General features: G+C 46.3%; 1 protein-coding gene across 22 annotated transcripts in view; it reads left to right on the top strand.

The window, feature by feature from the left end:
* Positions 1-13,941, top strand: part of LOC119965371 (teneurin-2-like) — a 3,273,255-nt gene that overhangs the window by 3,054,384 nt on the left and 204,930 nt on the right. For all 22 annotated transcript variants that reach the window (XM_038796070.1, XM_038796068.1, XM_038796065.1 and 19 more), the window contains one exon: positions 11,055-11,260. In XM_038796070.1, the coding sequence (XP_038651998.1) occupies positions 11,055-11,260 (206 nt within the window). The remainder of the gene's footprint in view (positions 1-11,054; positions 11,261-13,941) is intronic.

Here is a 13,941-nt window from a genome sequence, read left to right as displayed (position 1 = left end):
ACTTGCTGAAAGGACCCCTGTACTGAAATTTCTCTGGTTCTACTCAATGTCCACAGACAGGCACAGCAGCCTTAATCAGACAACCCTTGTACAAGTGGTTTGTGAGTGCCATAGTTGTACCAATCTCAGCCATGCGCGCTGTGCACTTGAGTTCATGAACAACAACTTGCATTTATAGACTGCTTTTAACGGAGTAAAATGTCCCAAGGCACTTCACAGGAACATAATCAGACAAAAATTAACGTCACAGCTGCTCTATCCTTGCCCAACACGTCCCACAGAGACCTGAAAGTCTGAAACTGTTCCCGGCAAAGCTGGTGCATTTGCAAGATTGACTCGCATATTTCATATGGACAATTCATGCTGCATTTTTTGTGAAATTAATCTGTAGCAATTTTCACTTATCCTCGCTGTTCAGAAGTATACCAATAGTTTCAGGAATGTTGCAGAACGCTGATCATTGGTGGATAATCAATGTAGCGTTTTGTGAATAGAAGGGCAGGATTTTACGTGCAACCCGCCGCATGTTTCGGGTGTCAGAGGCGGCCCGACATTTACTAGCGGTGGGATCGTCGGGTCCCACCACTGTCACCGGGGTTTCCCATTGAGTGCAGTCCTCATCGCTGGGAAACCCACGGTGAGGGTGAGCCATCGCCGGGATCAGAAAATCCTGCTGCTGTTCCGGCCATTATAGTTCACAATTAACTCCTGATTTTCCAGAATTGCCTTTCTAAATGTTGCAAGGGGTGATGCTGGCATTGTACTAATATCTAGTAATCCAGAGGCCCAGGGGGTTGTGGGTTCAAACCCCACCATGACAGGTGTTGGTGGCTTTTTTAAAAATATGTAACCAGTCTCAGATTTTTAACCATGACAACTATCATCGATTGCTGTAAAAAAAAACATCTGGTTCACTAATGTCTTTCAGGGAAGGAAACTTGCCAACCTTACACGGTCAGGCCTACATGTGACTCCAGGCCAACAGCACTGGTTGACATTCAACTGCCCTCTGAAATGGCCTCGCAAGCTATCAGTTCAAGGACAATTTGGGATGAGCAACAAATAAGACCATAAGACATAGGAGCCAGCTCCATCATTCAATGGTGTCATGGGCTATTTAATATAATCCTCAACTCCACTTTCCCGTCTTATCCCCATAACCATTGATTCTGTTACTGATTAAAAATCTGTCAATCTCAAAATCTTCAAAATACTTAACGCCACAGTGCCTACAGGTCTCAGCAGTAAAGAATTCCACAGATTCACTACCCTCTGAGAGAAGAAATTCCTCCTCATCCGTCTTAAATGGACAACCCCTTACTCTGAGATTATGCCCTCCGATCCTAGACTTTCCCACAGGAGGAAACATCCTCTCAGCATCTACCCTGTCAAGCCTCCCCTGAGAATCCTATCTGACTCAATAAGGCTGCCTCTCATTCTTCTAAACCACAGTGAGTACAGGCCCAATCTACTTAACCTCTCCTCATAAGAAAATCCCTCCATAGCTGGGATCACCCAAAGGAACCTTCTCTGGAATGTCTCCAGTGCCTTCACAGTCTTCCAGGTGTGTTCTAACTAGTGTCTTGTATAGTTTCAGCCGGACTTCCCTATTTTTATATTCCATTCCCTTTGAAATAAAGGTCAAGATTCCATTTGCCTTCCTCATTACCTGCTGAGTAACCCTACATCCCGAGAGAAAAAAAAGCACTGTTTTTGTTTCTTGACCCCCCCCCCCCCCCCCCCCCCCCCTTCGGACCTGATGGCATCGATGTCTCGCTGCCACATAGTTCAGTGGCAGTGCCAGCTCCTTCGTGCCACATTCATGTGCATGAACCAAACAGTCACTGTCACCCAACCCTCACGCAACGAAACAATCTGCATCTATATGTCTGTCATGGCGCAAGCAAGTCCCAAAACGGCTTACTGCCAATGAAGACCTTTCTGAAATGCAATGACTGTTATAATGGAGGAGCGTGGGTGGCCATCAGGAAGGTCGACTGCCTCTGGCTGATTTATTCCCCTACCTCTTTATCTGGTGCAAGCGCACTGAGGCCTGTTAAAGCTGCGCAGTTGTTGCTGCAACTGAGATCAGGGTTGAATCAAATCTATTGCAATCGTATTCCACTTTATAAAAATACAATGCTCAAAAATGTGAGAAGTGGGCCTGGATTTATAAGACGTGGGTGTTTTAGTGGGTGTGTATTCCATTTACACTGCAGGTCATAGAACTCTTGTTGATACCCGTGCATTACTTTGCGGTATAGGTGATTCTGAATAAACAATGTCCGTCTGAGCATAAAATTGAAATGGGCCACATCTTCCCAGTCGCTCCCTTTGTATGGATTTCCTGATACAAATATTACACATCCGCCAGGTGTCTAAGTTTTAACAATCTGCTCACAATTTAGTTAGTCCTCTGCCAAATCATACCTCGAGGCTTGTGGTAGTCAGCACTGATGTATATATTAGGTGATTTGTGGTAAGGCCCTGTACTCCAGGTACAGGGGTAGTTCCCTGCCTGCTAGCTCCGCCCAGTAGGCAGAGTATAAATATGTGTGCTCCCCATACAGCAGCCATTTCGCCAGCTGCTGTAGGAGGCCACACACCTTAGTGTATTAAAGCCTCAATTGCATTCAACTCTCGTCTTTGTATAATTGATCGTGCATCAATTTAATACACTAAAGTTTTCAGAAGATGGATCAAGACGGATCGCCTGCAACTGAATCCGCAAACAGGCAACGCCAAAAGGGACTTTGAACATTGGCTAGCCTGTTTCGAAGCTTACATCAGGTCTGCACCAGACCCTATTCCGGAAGTTCAGAAGATTCAGATACTCTACACACAGCTGAGCTCCAACATCTTTCCATTTATCCAGGACGTGCCAACCTACAACGACGCCATGGCGCTACTGAAAGAAAACTACGCTCAGCGGACTAACACGCTTTATGCCAGACACATCCTCTCCACTCGCAGTCAACTCCCCGGTGAGTCAGTAGAAGATTTCTGGCATGCTCTAATCCTCCTAGTCAGGGACTGTGACTGTCAGGCTGTCACGGCCACAGAACGCTCAAACTTGCTTGTGAGGGACGCTTTTGTTACAGGGATAGGGTCAGATTACATCCACCAGCGCCTTTTAGCAGGGGCCACGCTCGACCTCGCAGTAATCAAAAGGCCTGCGCTCTCACTGACGATCGCCTCACACAACATCCAGGCCTACAACCCAGGCTGCGCAGCCCACTACTACACATCATGGACTTCGCAGATGGCCGCCCCATTGGGGACACCACTCAGCCAACCCCACGCCTGTGCCGCGCGCCCGCCAACCAACCCTGAGGGCCCCAGATGTTACTTCTGTGGGCAGTCAAAACACCCCGACAACGCTGCCCGGCCTGCGCGCCCTTTGTAAGGTCTGCGGAAGAAGTGGCACTTTGCTGCGGTGTGCCAGGCCCGCTCAGTCGCCGCTATTGTTCCGACCCCCCATCGTATGGCCAGTGGGCACTGCCATCTTCCCCTCCTCGGACCACGCATGGCCAGTGGGCGCCACCATCTTCCACTCCTCGGACCACGTGGGGCCTGTGGGCACCGCCATCTTGTTCAACCCCCACCACATGCGGCCCGTGTGCGCCACCATCTTGTCCTCCTCAGGAGCATCAAGCGCTGCCATTTTGTCTCCCCCACGGCACGTGCTGCCCGTGGGCACTACCATCGTACCAGGACCCATGCCCCCTGGGGCACCCCATCGTTTGCCATCATTGACGACCAGCCACATCTCGCCTTGGTCACGGTTGACCAGTCTCGCCCACACAACCGAGCAACTGCCTCTACAAACGTGAAAATCGATGGGCACGAGATCTCTTGTCTTCTGGACTCCAGGAGCACCGAGAGCTTCATTCATCCCGATACTGTAAGGCGCTGCTCCCTCGCGGTTCACCCCGCCCACCAGAGAATCTCCCTGTCCTCCGGGTCCCACTCCGTGGCGATCCGGGGGTACTGCATAGCCACTCTCACTGTCCAGGCATGGCATTTACCGGCTTCTGCCTCTACGTCCTCCCCAACCTCTGCGCTGCCTTACTACTCGGCCTGGACTTCCAATGCAACCTCCAGAGCCTAACATTGAAATTCGGCGGGCCCCTACTACCCCATACTGTCTGCAGCCTTGCGACCCTAAAGGTCGACCCACCTTCCCTATTTGCAAACTTAACCACAGATTGTAAACCTGTCGCCACCAGGAGCAGACGGTACATTGCCCAGGACAGGACCTTCATCAGGTCCGAGGTCCAGCGGCTGCTTCGGGAAGGCATTATCAAGGCCAGCAACAGCCCTTGGAGAGCCCAAGTGGTAGTGGTGAAAACTGGGGAGAAACACAGAATGGTCGTGGACTACAGGACCATGATGCCAACTTTGCCAAATTTCTCTGCACCGCCACTCTCCTCAACCTAACTTACAACATGGAGAAGTGTGTGTTCAGCACAAACCGCTTAGCCATCCTCAGCTATGTGGTCCAGAACGGAGTTCTGGGGCCCGGTCCCAACTGCATGCACCCCCTCATGGAACACCCCCTCCCCCACTGCCCCAAGGCCCTCAAAAGTTGCCTGGAGCTCTTTTCTTACTTTGCCCAGTGGGTCCCAAATTATGTGGACAAGGCCCGCACACTCATCCAATCCACTCTTTTTCCCCTGACGGCCGAGGTTCACCAGGCCTTCAATCGTATTAAGGCCGACATCGCCAAGGCCGCGATGCATGCGGTTGACGAGATGTTACCATTTCAAGTCGAGAGCGACGCATCAGACGTCGCTCTAGCCGCCACCCTCAACCAGGCAGGCAGGCCCGTGGCATTCTTTTCACAAACCCTTATGCCTCCGAAATTCGGCACTCCTCCGTCGAAAAAGAGACAGAGGGACAGAGAATCGCAAAATCGGGATCAGTCCCGGGTGTCAGTGGGCGTTGAATCATTTCCGATGCTCCGACCCCCCCTCTGGCGGTGGGATCAAGTTTCATGCCCGCATGCCAGCGGGAGGATGTAAATGAGTGCAAAGGGGCCCGGCACCCTATTCTCCGTCCCTCCCTATTTTCCGGTCCCCAGGTCTGGGAATCACGTGGGAATGTCCCTGGTGTGGTGGTCATTCAGCGAGTTGCCCCCAATATCCATCCGAGGGCCACCTTCTCCCACCCACCCAACAACACACTACCCGCCCACCCATCCTGTATCAGACCTCCTGCACACCCCCACCCTAAGGACTGCACCTGTCCTCAGTCTGCATATTTAATCAGGGACTCACGCTGGATTTGTGAGAGTGTTCTCAAGGCCTGCGGTTTAGAATTTCAGCCACCCAAGATCATGGTAAGAGGCCAGCAGATATGTCTTTCGCTCCATCTTAGCTACCCCCTTCTGCCAGGTCCTGTGGTTGGAGAAAGATAGAATACTGTCTCCCACTCTCGATGTTAACATTGACAAATACGCAAAGACCACGCGGGTGAATCATTGGAAGGTATCAAATGTCTTAAGCATCAATTTGAAGGAGAGGGAGAATACGGGTGCTGAAAAGACTGAATTTAGACCGTCATATAGACTCCTCATTTGGATCACTGTTTTGGACTCATATCCACATATTCATTATTCCTTTTCTAATTCATATTGATCTCCTAATCAGCGCTTGATTGCTTCTCACAAAATAGTGTCATTACTTTCAATTTGTTACCCACTGAGCAAGTACATTGTGGCCAGTATACAGTGTATTAAAAAAACATGCTACCTGAGCCTATTTAAATACTGCAATCTCAGTTTGTGGCTCAGATCCCTGCGATGATCCACTCAAACTTTACTCAAGCAGTTTATAATGTAACATGAACCCTTCAGTGAGATGCTACCTTGGATTCATTCCCAGGTATTCATTATTCAGTGTACAGACCACCTGAGTCCCCCGATTAAATTACTGCCTGTAGATCACTCCCAGATATCCATTATACTCTATATATGATAATAAGAAAACCTTGTTGACAACTCATTTTAAAGGAATTGAAAACATGGTTTGAAGGGCAGTCTCTCTGGCTTAGGTATGAAGTCCCTTGACTTCTTTAAACACCACACAGCTACTCAGATAGTCTTTGTAGTTTGGTTGGTTTGAGGAAGCCTTCAGATGAAATCATTTCATCCTTAGAACCCAGGAGAGTTACTTCCGACTGTCTGATTTTCTGAAGTTGCATAGCAACATGGAAATTTGAAACCAACCCCAGAGAGATTTTTACGTAGCTGTGACAAAATCTTCACCTGGGGAGGTGGTTGAATTGGGAATTGGTCAGTGTGTGAATATGTTTGGTCCTCACGCTGTTGAACAACACAAGGCCCAAGGGCTTCATTCTGTCTCACTGGATGATTTCATGTAGTTTTCTTAATCGTTCAGAAGATCTGGCTGATGTACCAGCGTGCCGTCATGCCACAGTGGGGATGGGGAGTGTATGTTAATAAAAATAGGCTGCAGCTGTCAATGAGAATTTGAAATAAAACTTTACTGGCATGCTTTGATTCTCGGGCGTAAGTGAGAAAAAAGTATAATTCTGGTTCTGCTGTTTCCATCGAGCTCTGTGTTGCATTGCCCCAGGGACTGTTATTATGCCATAATGAATACTTAGGTGAGTTTCAAAAGTTACAATTCTCTCAGCAGAGATTTCTGAGCTCACAGTTTTACAGACAGTTTAAGGAGGCTATTAAAGGATTAGCTGTCTTTGATATGGAGCCTGAATAGACTTTTGATTCTTTTGACAAGAGATTAACCACTAGAGGGGATTTGCATGCTTTGAATGGGTTTTACTAATGGAAGCTTTTATTCACGCTCAAATGGGAAGAGGTGAGAGCTGTATTCGATTGTTAGGAGGTTTCGTTTTGATCACCACATAGCTCCTGGGGTCTGCCCATGTTGGGTGCTGAATGAGTGCTTATGGAAGTGGCATATAGGAATGAAGGGAAAGGTGGGGTGCATGGAGTTGGCATGAAGGGGCATGAAAGTTATGAGGGAACATGGGTGATTGGGGGCATGAGTTGTCATGGGGGCATAGAGGGTACGAGGTGCCATGGGGATGGGTGGGGAGGGCTGTTCAGAGATGAGGGGTAGAGGGCCTAACAACTTCAAAAACAACCAGAACAAAATCCCATAGAACTGAGGCGGGCCAGTCTACCCCGGCGGCCCCCTACACATCACTTCTGGGATCGGTGGGCCTGACTCCACTTCACTTCAGGCCTTCCTGCAGAGAAAAAAATCATGTGATTTGCAGCACTTTTAAACGAGGCGGCGCCCCTCAGCAGCCAAAATCTGGCCTATGTTTCAGCTGAGCTCCATAAATTGTTTTGTGAGAAGGTGCCACTTCCTATTGGACCAGGTGGAAGAAGAAAGTTTTCAGAGTTATTGCAACACATAGTAAACCTAATTATTATATTATGTTATCTGAAAGAATAATATCCAAAGTATCGGAGACCCATTTAATCTGTCACTTGACATTTAATAATAAACATGTTCCTGGTCCTACTGTCTTGCTGTTTGGGAAATAATACCCATAAGTTTGTTTTTTAAATGGCTGGCAATGTCGTTGACTAACACTTTCCTGGAGGGCTAGGCCACTGTAATGGTTGTGGTGAGGTTGAGTTCACTGTGAATGAGACTGTGATCGGTACAGCCATTTAGACCAGTTGGGAATGAGACTGGACGGGCCAGTGATTTTCATGTAATTGTGGGAATTAGAGTTTACTGTCAAATTTAAGAAATAATTATCCTCATTCGCTGCTTTTTTAAAATTATTCTGTGGTGCCATACTGTCAATGTCCAGGATCACTGGTACAATGTTTTTAAAAAAGCAGAAATTTTATATATATCTGGTAGGAGCAGCTTGTCAGTTTCTAGCCTTAAATTACCATTAAAGTGCGAAGGGGGGCACAGTGGTTAGCACTGTAGCCACACAGTGCAGGGACCCGGGTTCAGTTCCAACCTTGGGTGACTGTGAGGAGTTTGTACATTCTCCCCGTGGCTTTCCTCCTGGTGCTCTGGTTTCCTCCCACAGTCCAAAGGTGCGCAGGGCAGATGGATTGGCCATTCTAAATTTCCACCTCTGTAAGAATCGGTGGGGATAGGTAATATGGGGCCTGGGCCAAGGAGGGGTGCTCTTTCAGAGGGCCGGTGCAGACCTGATGGGCCGAAAGGTCTGCTTCAGCACTGTCGGGATTCTATAATTATATTTTACATTTAATAGGTTTATTCATTCTTATGCGGTTAAGTGTGGTCATTGCTATCCCAGTGCGTCCATTTGCGTCTTATTGCAATCCAAGTGGCAGGTCAGAAGTAGCACAAAGCCTGTGGTTTCTATGTTGCTTATACAGTCTGAGTGGGAAGAGAAGTTCAACCAGATACTGTCGGTAAAATGAATAAATCCGCTTTCTATAATTTAAACCTACGCTTATTTCCGCCAATTCAAACTTCAAAAGGTTTCATTTTAACATTTCCAGGATTAAGTAGCATCAAACCTGAGTGAGTTTTCAGTTTGATCATTGGCATTCCCAATCCGCTGCTATGCTTGCTGCAGCATGTTCTAATATTTATGGGAAGCAAATCGTGGCGTGAGGAGGATCGGAGCATTTAATGGGCTTCATTGCCAATATTGCCAATAGTTTTGAAACTATTGTCTCTCACTGGTTGTTCAGTTCTAGTTGTAAAATTGCATTTTGTTTTACATACTGCGAAATGCCTTTTAAGAAAAGGCCTTTGTTTTTGCCATTCGTCCTTCTCTCCAAACTCTCTTTCCACCCCTTCGCTCGACCAATGGCCTGACTATTCAGCTATTCTCGTCTTTTTCTCACCCCATTGCAACTCCCTTCTCTCCCTTGTTCTCTCCGCCCCCTCCTTCCCCCAGCTTTTTTCCCCAATTCCCTTGCAGATTATTTCCAAATATCTCTGCTTTTAAAAAAAACACCAGAACATGCTTCAAATCAACTGATCGTTAAGGTACTTTTGAAAAGAGTTATGAAAAACCAGTTCTATACTTAGCAGAATTGTAGTGCAAATTGGCCAAAGGATCAGAGCATTCCTGGAGTTACCCTGGAGTCCCAGAGCTTGGATCTAGATTAATGTCTGGTTAAAGCAGTCGATCGAGCTGCACTAATTTGCGAGGAATCAGTCGCACTGTCTGACTAGCCTGGGGGAAGTGTGGTTGGCGGAGCAGCGCACAGCTGTACGAGTCGATTCTGTTTGTAAATGTGCGTTGCAAAGTGTGGAAATGAAGCAGCCCCACGTCTCTGCTGCCGATCGCAGTGGAATTATTCATCAAGAATCTCTTCAACTGTTGAACTGCGAGCAACAAGGTTACAGTTTAAAGATCAGGCAAATTGAGCAGTGGAATAAAAGATTGCAACAATATTTTTTTTAAACAACTTTCTTAAGAGCACTTAGGGTTCCAAAATGAATAAGGAAAGCCACAGGAACATCACAGCATAGTGGAACGTATCTTTCATAAGGAATAGGTGCCATAAGCTGATACCGATTTTAAAAATAGTTCATTTATGTAAGAACTATTTTGCGTGATAATACTTGTTGTCATTAGTCATGTTAGTTCAGTGTACCACTGTGGAGATTATGAGGCAGAACAAACAATTAAACAAACATACTGTGATTAACTCAAAAAAACAGCACTTAAGTACTGGCGAAAATGAGCTATCAGTGAGTCACAGTTACTGAGCTCCATTGTTATTGGCCTGAATAGCTGACCCTCACCCAACAATATAATGCAGCAGGGAAGGTACTGATGTACAGAAGGCTCGCTTCTCCTCAGCTCCATTCTCTATTGCAAATATTCTGCCTTGTCGGTTTCGAATTGCTCTTCCGTCACACTGGGGACTGTTCTTGGCAAGCTGATTTCCTGGAAAACCTGGGAACATCCTCTTCCAAGAACTGCCTGCAAATGTCACTGCGCTCGGATGCGACAGACACTGTTAACTGTTGCTTCGTTAAGTTTTCAGATTTTCTTTTCTCTGCCAACTTTTTGCACAATCCACATTTTTAGGAATGCAAACTTGTCCACTCAGCATCAGCCATTTGCATCAAATGCTTGTAGCTCAAGAATCGATAAATTACAGAGTGAAGTCCCTTCTGTGGTATGCTTCAACTCTCGCCCTGACGGTCAGCTCAGCTGCACTTGCATGATATTTCCACTCCTACACCAACTCTCTGCAGTGACTGAGAGAAGCTTACTACTGTATTCAGCTTCACATTTGTGTTGTCAATTCAGTGACTGGGAGTCCAATTTCGCAAAATGTATTCCACTCAGGCCCCTTCCAACCTCCAGAGAAGGGAGATTTTCACCTGATCTGCTTCAGGCCACATGGGGGGGGGGGGGGGGGAGAGAGACACGTTTCCAGAGGTGAAAAGCTGGTATCCTAATGATAACCCTGTCCAGTCATCAAGTGATAATCCCCCTTAATTTGAAATAACAGGAAATTGATCTTAACCCCTCGTTCATTTCTTCTCTTGGTGTCCCTTGCCTGTTTTCTGCAGGAATATGCCCAAACCTAATTCTAATATTTCCTTCAATGGCCTCTCCTGATACCCCATGGGGGGGAGGGGGGGGTCATTTTAATCTTACCCGCCTGGTGGCATTGGACTGGTCACATATTTATACCCTGCTCGACAGAAAATAAAATCAGGTGGAGTGTGAAACAGAAGGTCAGCCAGATTAACCCCATCTGTTTTTCATCAGGTAAAATAGGTTAATGCCCACATTCCCAACTCCAAAAATATGTATTCGCTTCTCCTGTTAAATAATTCTGCCAGAGCTCCCCATTTTCCTCTGAATTTTCGAATTGTCTCGAATGTGTACTCTGCACAAGTTGTGACCTATTCTGGCCTCGAGCCCCAAACATTGAAGTTAGTGATGGTAATCACTTCACGCCAATAGATTTTCTCAGTCAAATTACAATGGCGATCCCCCTTTATCAGCAGTTGCTTGTTCTTTGACTGTTAGCCTGTCAAATATATGTGCAGGATGTTACTCCCATTCTCCACTCTTTATTTTTATAGGGACAGTTGCCGTTAAAAACAGCAGCATCGATTTGGGAGACGTGGATGTTGGTCGAAGAGTGTCACAGGAAGTACCTCCAGGAGTCTTCTGGAGATCCCAGTTATATATTGAGCGGCCGCAGTTCGTCAAGTTTAATGTTTCTCTGGGAAAGGATGCACTCTTTGGCTTATACATCAGGAAAGGCCTTCCTCCTTCACACACTCAGGTAAAGGTGCTGATGAAAGTGCCAATGTCTCATATTGCAATATATTATTTTTAGTTGATGTTATTGTTATTTGGAAAAGAGTTATCCTAGTTTAAGAGGAGAAGTGTGAAATTTTAGTTACAATAAGCGTAGTAAGGGTGGAAGGACTAGTATCCATGAAGGTGGCAAAATCACAAGAGCCCGGCGGATTGTATTCCAGACTTTTGAAGGAAGCCCGGGAGGAGATAGCAGGTGCCCTGCGGATCATTTTCCAATCCTCACGAGATACAGGCAAGGTCCCAGAGGATTGGAGGTCTGTGAACATTATATCATTAATTAAAAAGGGTGCGAGGGATAGGCCAGAAAACATAGGCCGGTCAGTCTGACGACAGTTGTGGACAAATTATTGGAATCAATTCTGTCACTTAGAAAGACATGGATTGATAGGGATGGTCAGCATGGTTTTTTTATGGGAAGATCCTGTCTTGTTCACTTAATAGAATTATTTGAGGATTGATCATAGAATCATAGAAACCCTATTGTCCAGAAGGAGGCCATTCAGCCGATAAAGACTGTACTAACCCTCCAAAAGAGCACTCTGTCTAGGTATGTTCCTCCACCCACCCCACCCTACCCCTGTAAACTAACCTGTACATCCCTGGACACTCACAAAGGGGCAATTTAGCATGGCCAATGCATTTAACCTTCAATTCTGTGGACTGAGGGAGGAAACCCACGCAAACATGGGAAGAATGTGCAAATTCCACAGACAGTTAGCCAAGGCTGCAATCGAACCGGGTCCCTTGGTGTTGTGGGAGCATAGTGGGGAGCACGTTTGCTATTCTCAGGATAATGGCTTACTAATTTTGGACCAATGGTAAGAAGCAAGCTCATGGCTCTGAGGACAATGGTAATGAGGGTACTTATGCGGCGTGCACTTAATGGAAAGGAATATGCTCGCTCTTTAGTCTCAGAATAATAGAAGAGTTCACTTGCTGCAGTGGGAACAGTGAAGAGGGTGCATTTGCATATGAAGACAATGGCAAAGAACACTTGCCATGGGCATACGGATGAGGATCAAGGCAATTGTGGGAATAATGATGAGCAGCATGCCTGCTGCTCTCAGGCCAGTTAAAAGGAGTGAGCTTGCTGAGCGCCCAATAATGTTTGCTGATCTTGGTAATGGTGAAGAGGATCTGTGCTGCTCAGAACTATCGTGAGGAGCTTGCTTGCTGCCACGGGAGCAAAGACAAAGTGGGCGCTTGCGATGAGGAGAATGCGTTCAGCCATTAGGATTGTCAGGAGGCACTTGCTTGCTGTTGTGGGAACTGTGGTGAGGAGGACATTTACTGACAGACAGATGCCAAATGAAAGCTGTCTTAGTTTGTCAGGAAGAGGCTAGAAGTGCGCAGTCAATTCTGTCATTATGTTCTGCAACTTTAAAAAGAAAACAAGCCACCATTTAGTGTGACATTCTGGAATTATTGCATGAACGCATGGATGAAGCTTTGACTGTGTGAGTATTCGACTCAATAAATGAGATCTGACAAGACTACTCATTACATATAAATAATGTCTTGCTCTTCGGCACCATAGATTCTCAAACCTGAAAACTGTTATAAATTCAGTTGTTTGCTTAACAATCCAACAACTATTGATTTCTGCAGATTGAGATTTCATTGGGGTTCCTCTCACACATATAATAGGGGGATCAGCCTGAGAAGAGATTTGTGAACACAGGGAGGGGGGCAAAATAAAAGGTTTTAATCAAAGTAATGGAAAGTCTTTTTGAACACCAGCAATCAAAAAAAAAAATAGACTTGCATTTATATATAGCAGCTTTCACAACCTCAGGACATCCTAAAGCTCTTTACAGGTGAGGAAGCACTTTTGAATTCTCGTCACCATTGTATTGTAGGATACAAAGCAACAAGTTCATGCACAGTAAGCTACTCCAAATGGTGGTGTGATAATGACCAGATAATGTTTTCAGTTGCTGATCATACTTATAGTGCATCCGAGAATTAGGCTGGTCTAAGCCCCTGAACTCCTCCCTTGTTTTCTTGTCTGATCCCACACTTCGACAAAGCACTAACTCAGGCTGAGGCACAGGTCCACATAGAACATAGAACATTACAGCGCAGTACAGGCCCTTCGGCCCACGATGTTGCGCCGTCCTGTGAGACCCCTCTAAAGTCCCTCTACACTATTCCATTATCGTCCATATGCCTATCCAATGATCATTTGAATGCGTTTAGTGTTGGCGAGTCCACTACTGTTGCAGGCAGGGCATTCCACGCCCTTACTACTCTCTGAGTATAGAACCTACCTCTGACATCTGTCCTATATCTATCTCCCCTCAATTTAAAGCTATGTCCCCTCGTGCTGGACATCACCATCCGAGGAAAAAGGCTCTCACTGTCCACCCTATCTAATCCTCTGATTATCTTGTATGCCTCAATTAAGTCCCCTCTTAACCTTCTTCTCTCTAACGAAAACAGCCTCAAGTCCTTCAGCCTTTCCTCATATGATCTTCCCTCCATACCAGGCAACATTCTTGTAAATCTCCTCTGTACCCTTTCCAATGCTTCCACATCCTTCCTATAATGTGGCGACCAGAACTGCACACAATACTCCAAATGCGGCCGCACCAGAGTTTTGTACAACTGCAACATGACCTCATGGCTCCGAAACTCAATTCC

Source organism: Scyliorhinus canicula, chromosome 4, assembly GCF_902713615.1.
Source record: "Scyliorhinus canicula chromosome 4, sScyCan1.1, whole genome shotgun sequence".
NCBI classification, from domain to species: Eukaryota; Metazoa; Chordata; class Chondrichthyes; order Carcharhiniformes; family Scyliorhinidae; genus Scyliorhinus; species Scyliorhinus canicula.
Note: the sequence above shows the minus strand (reverse complement) of the source record. Positions and strands in the feature narration are given on the sequence as shown.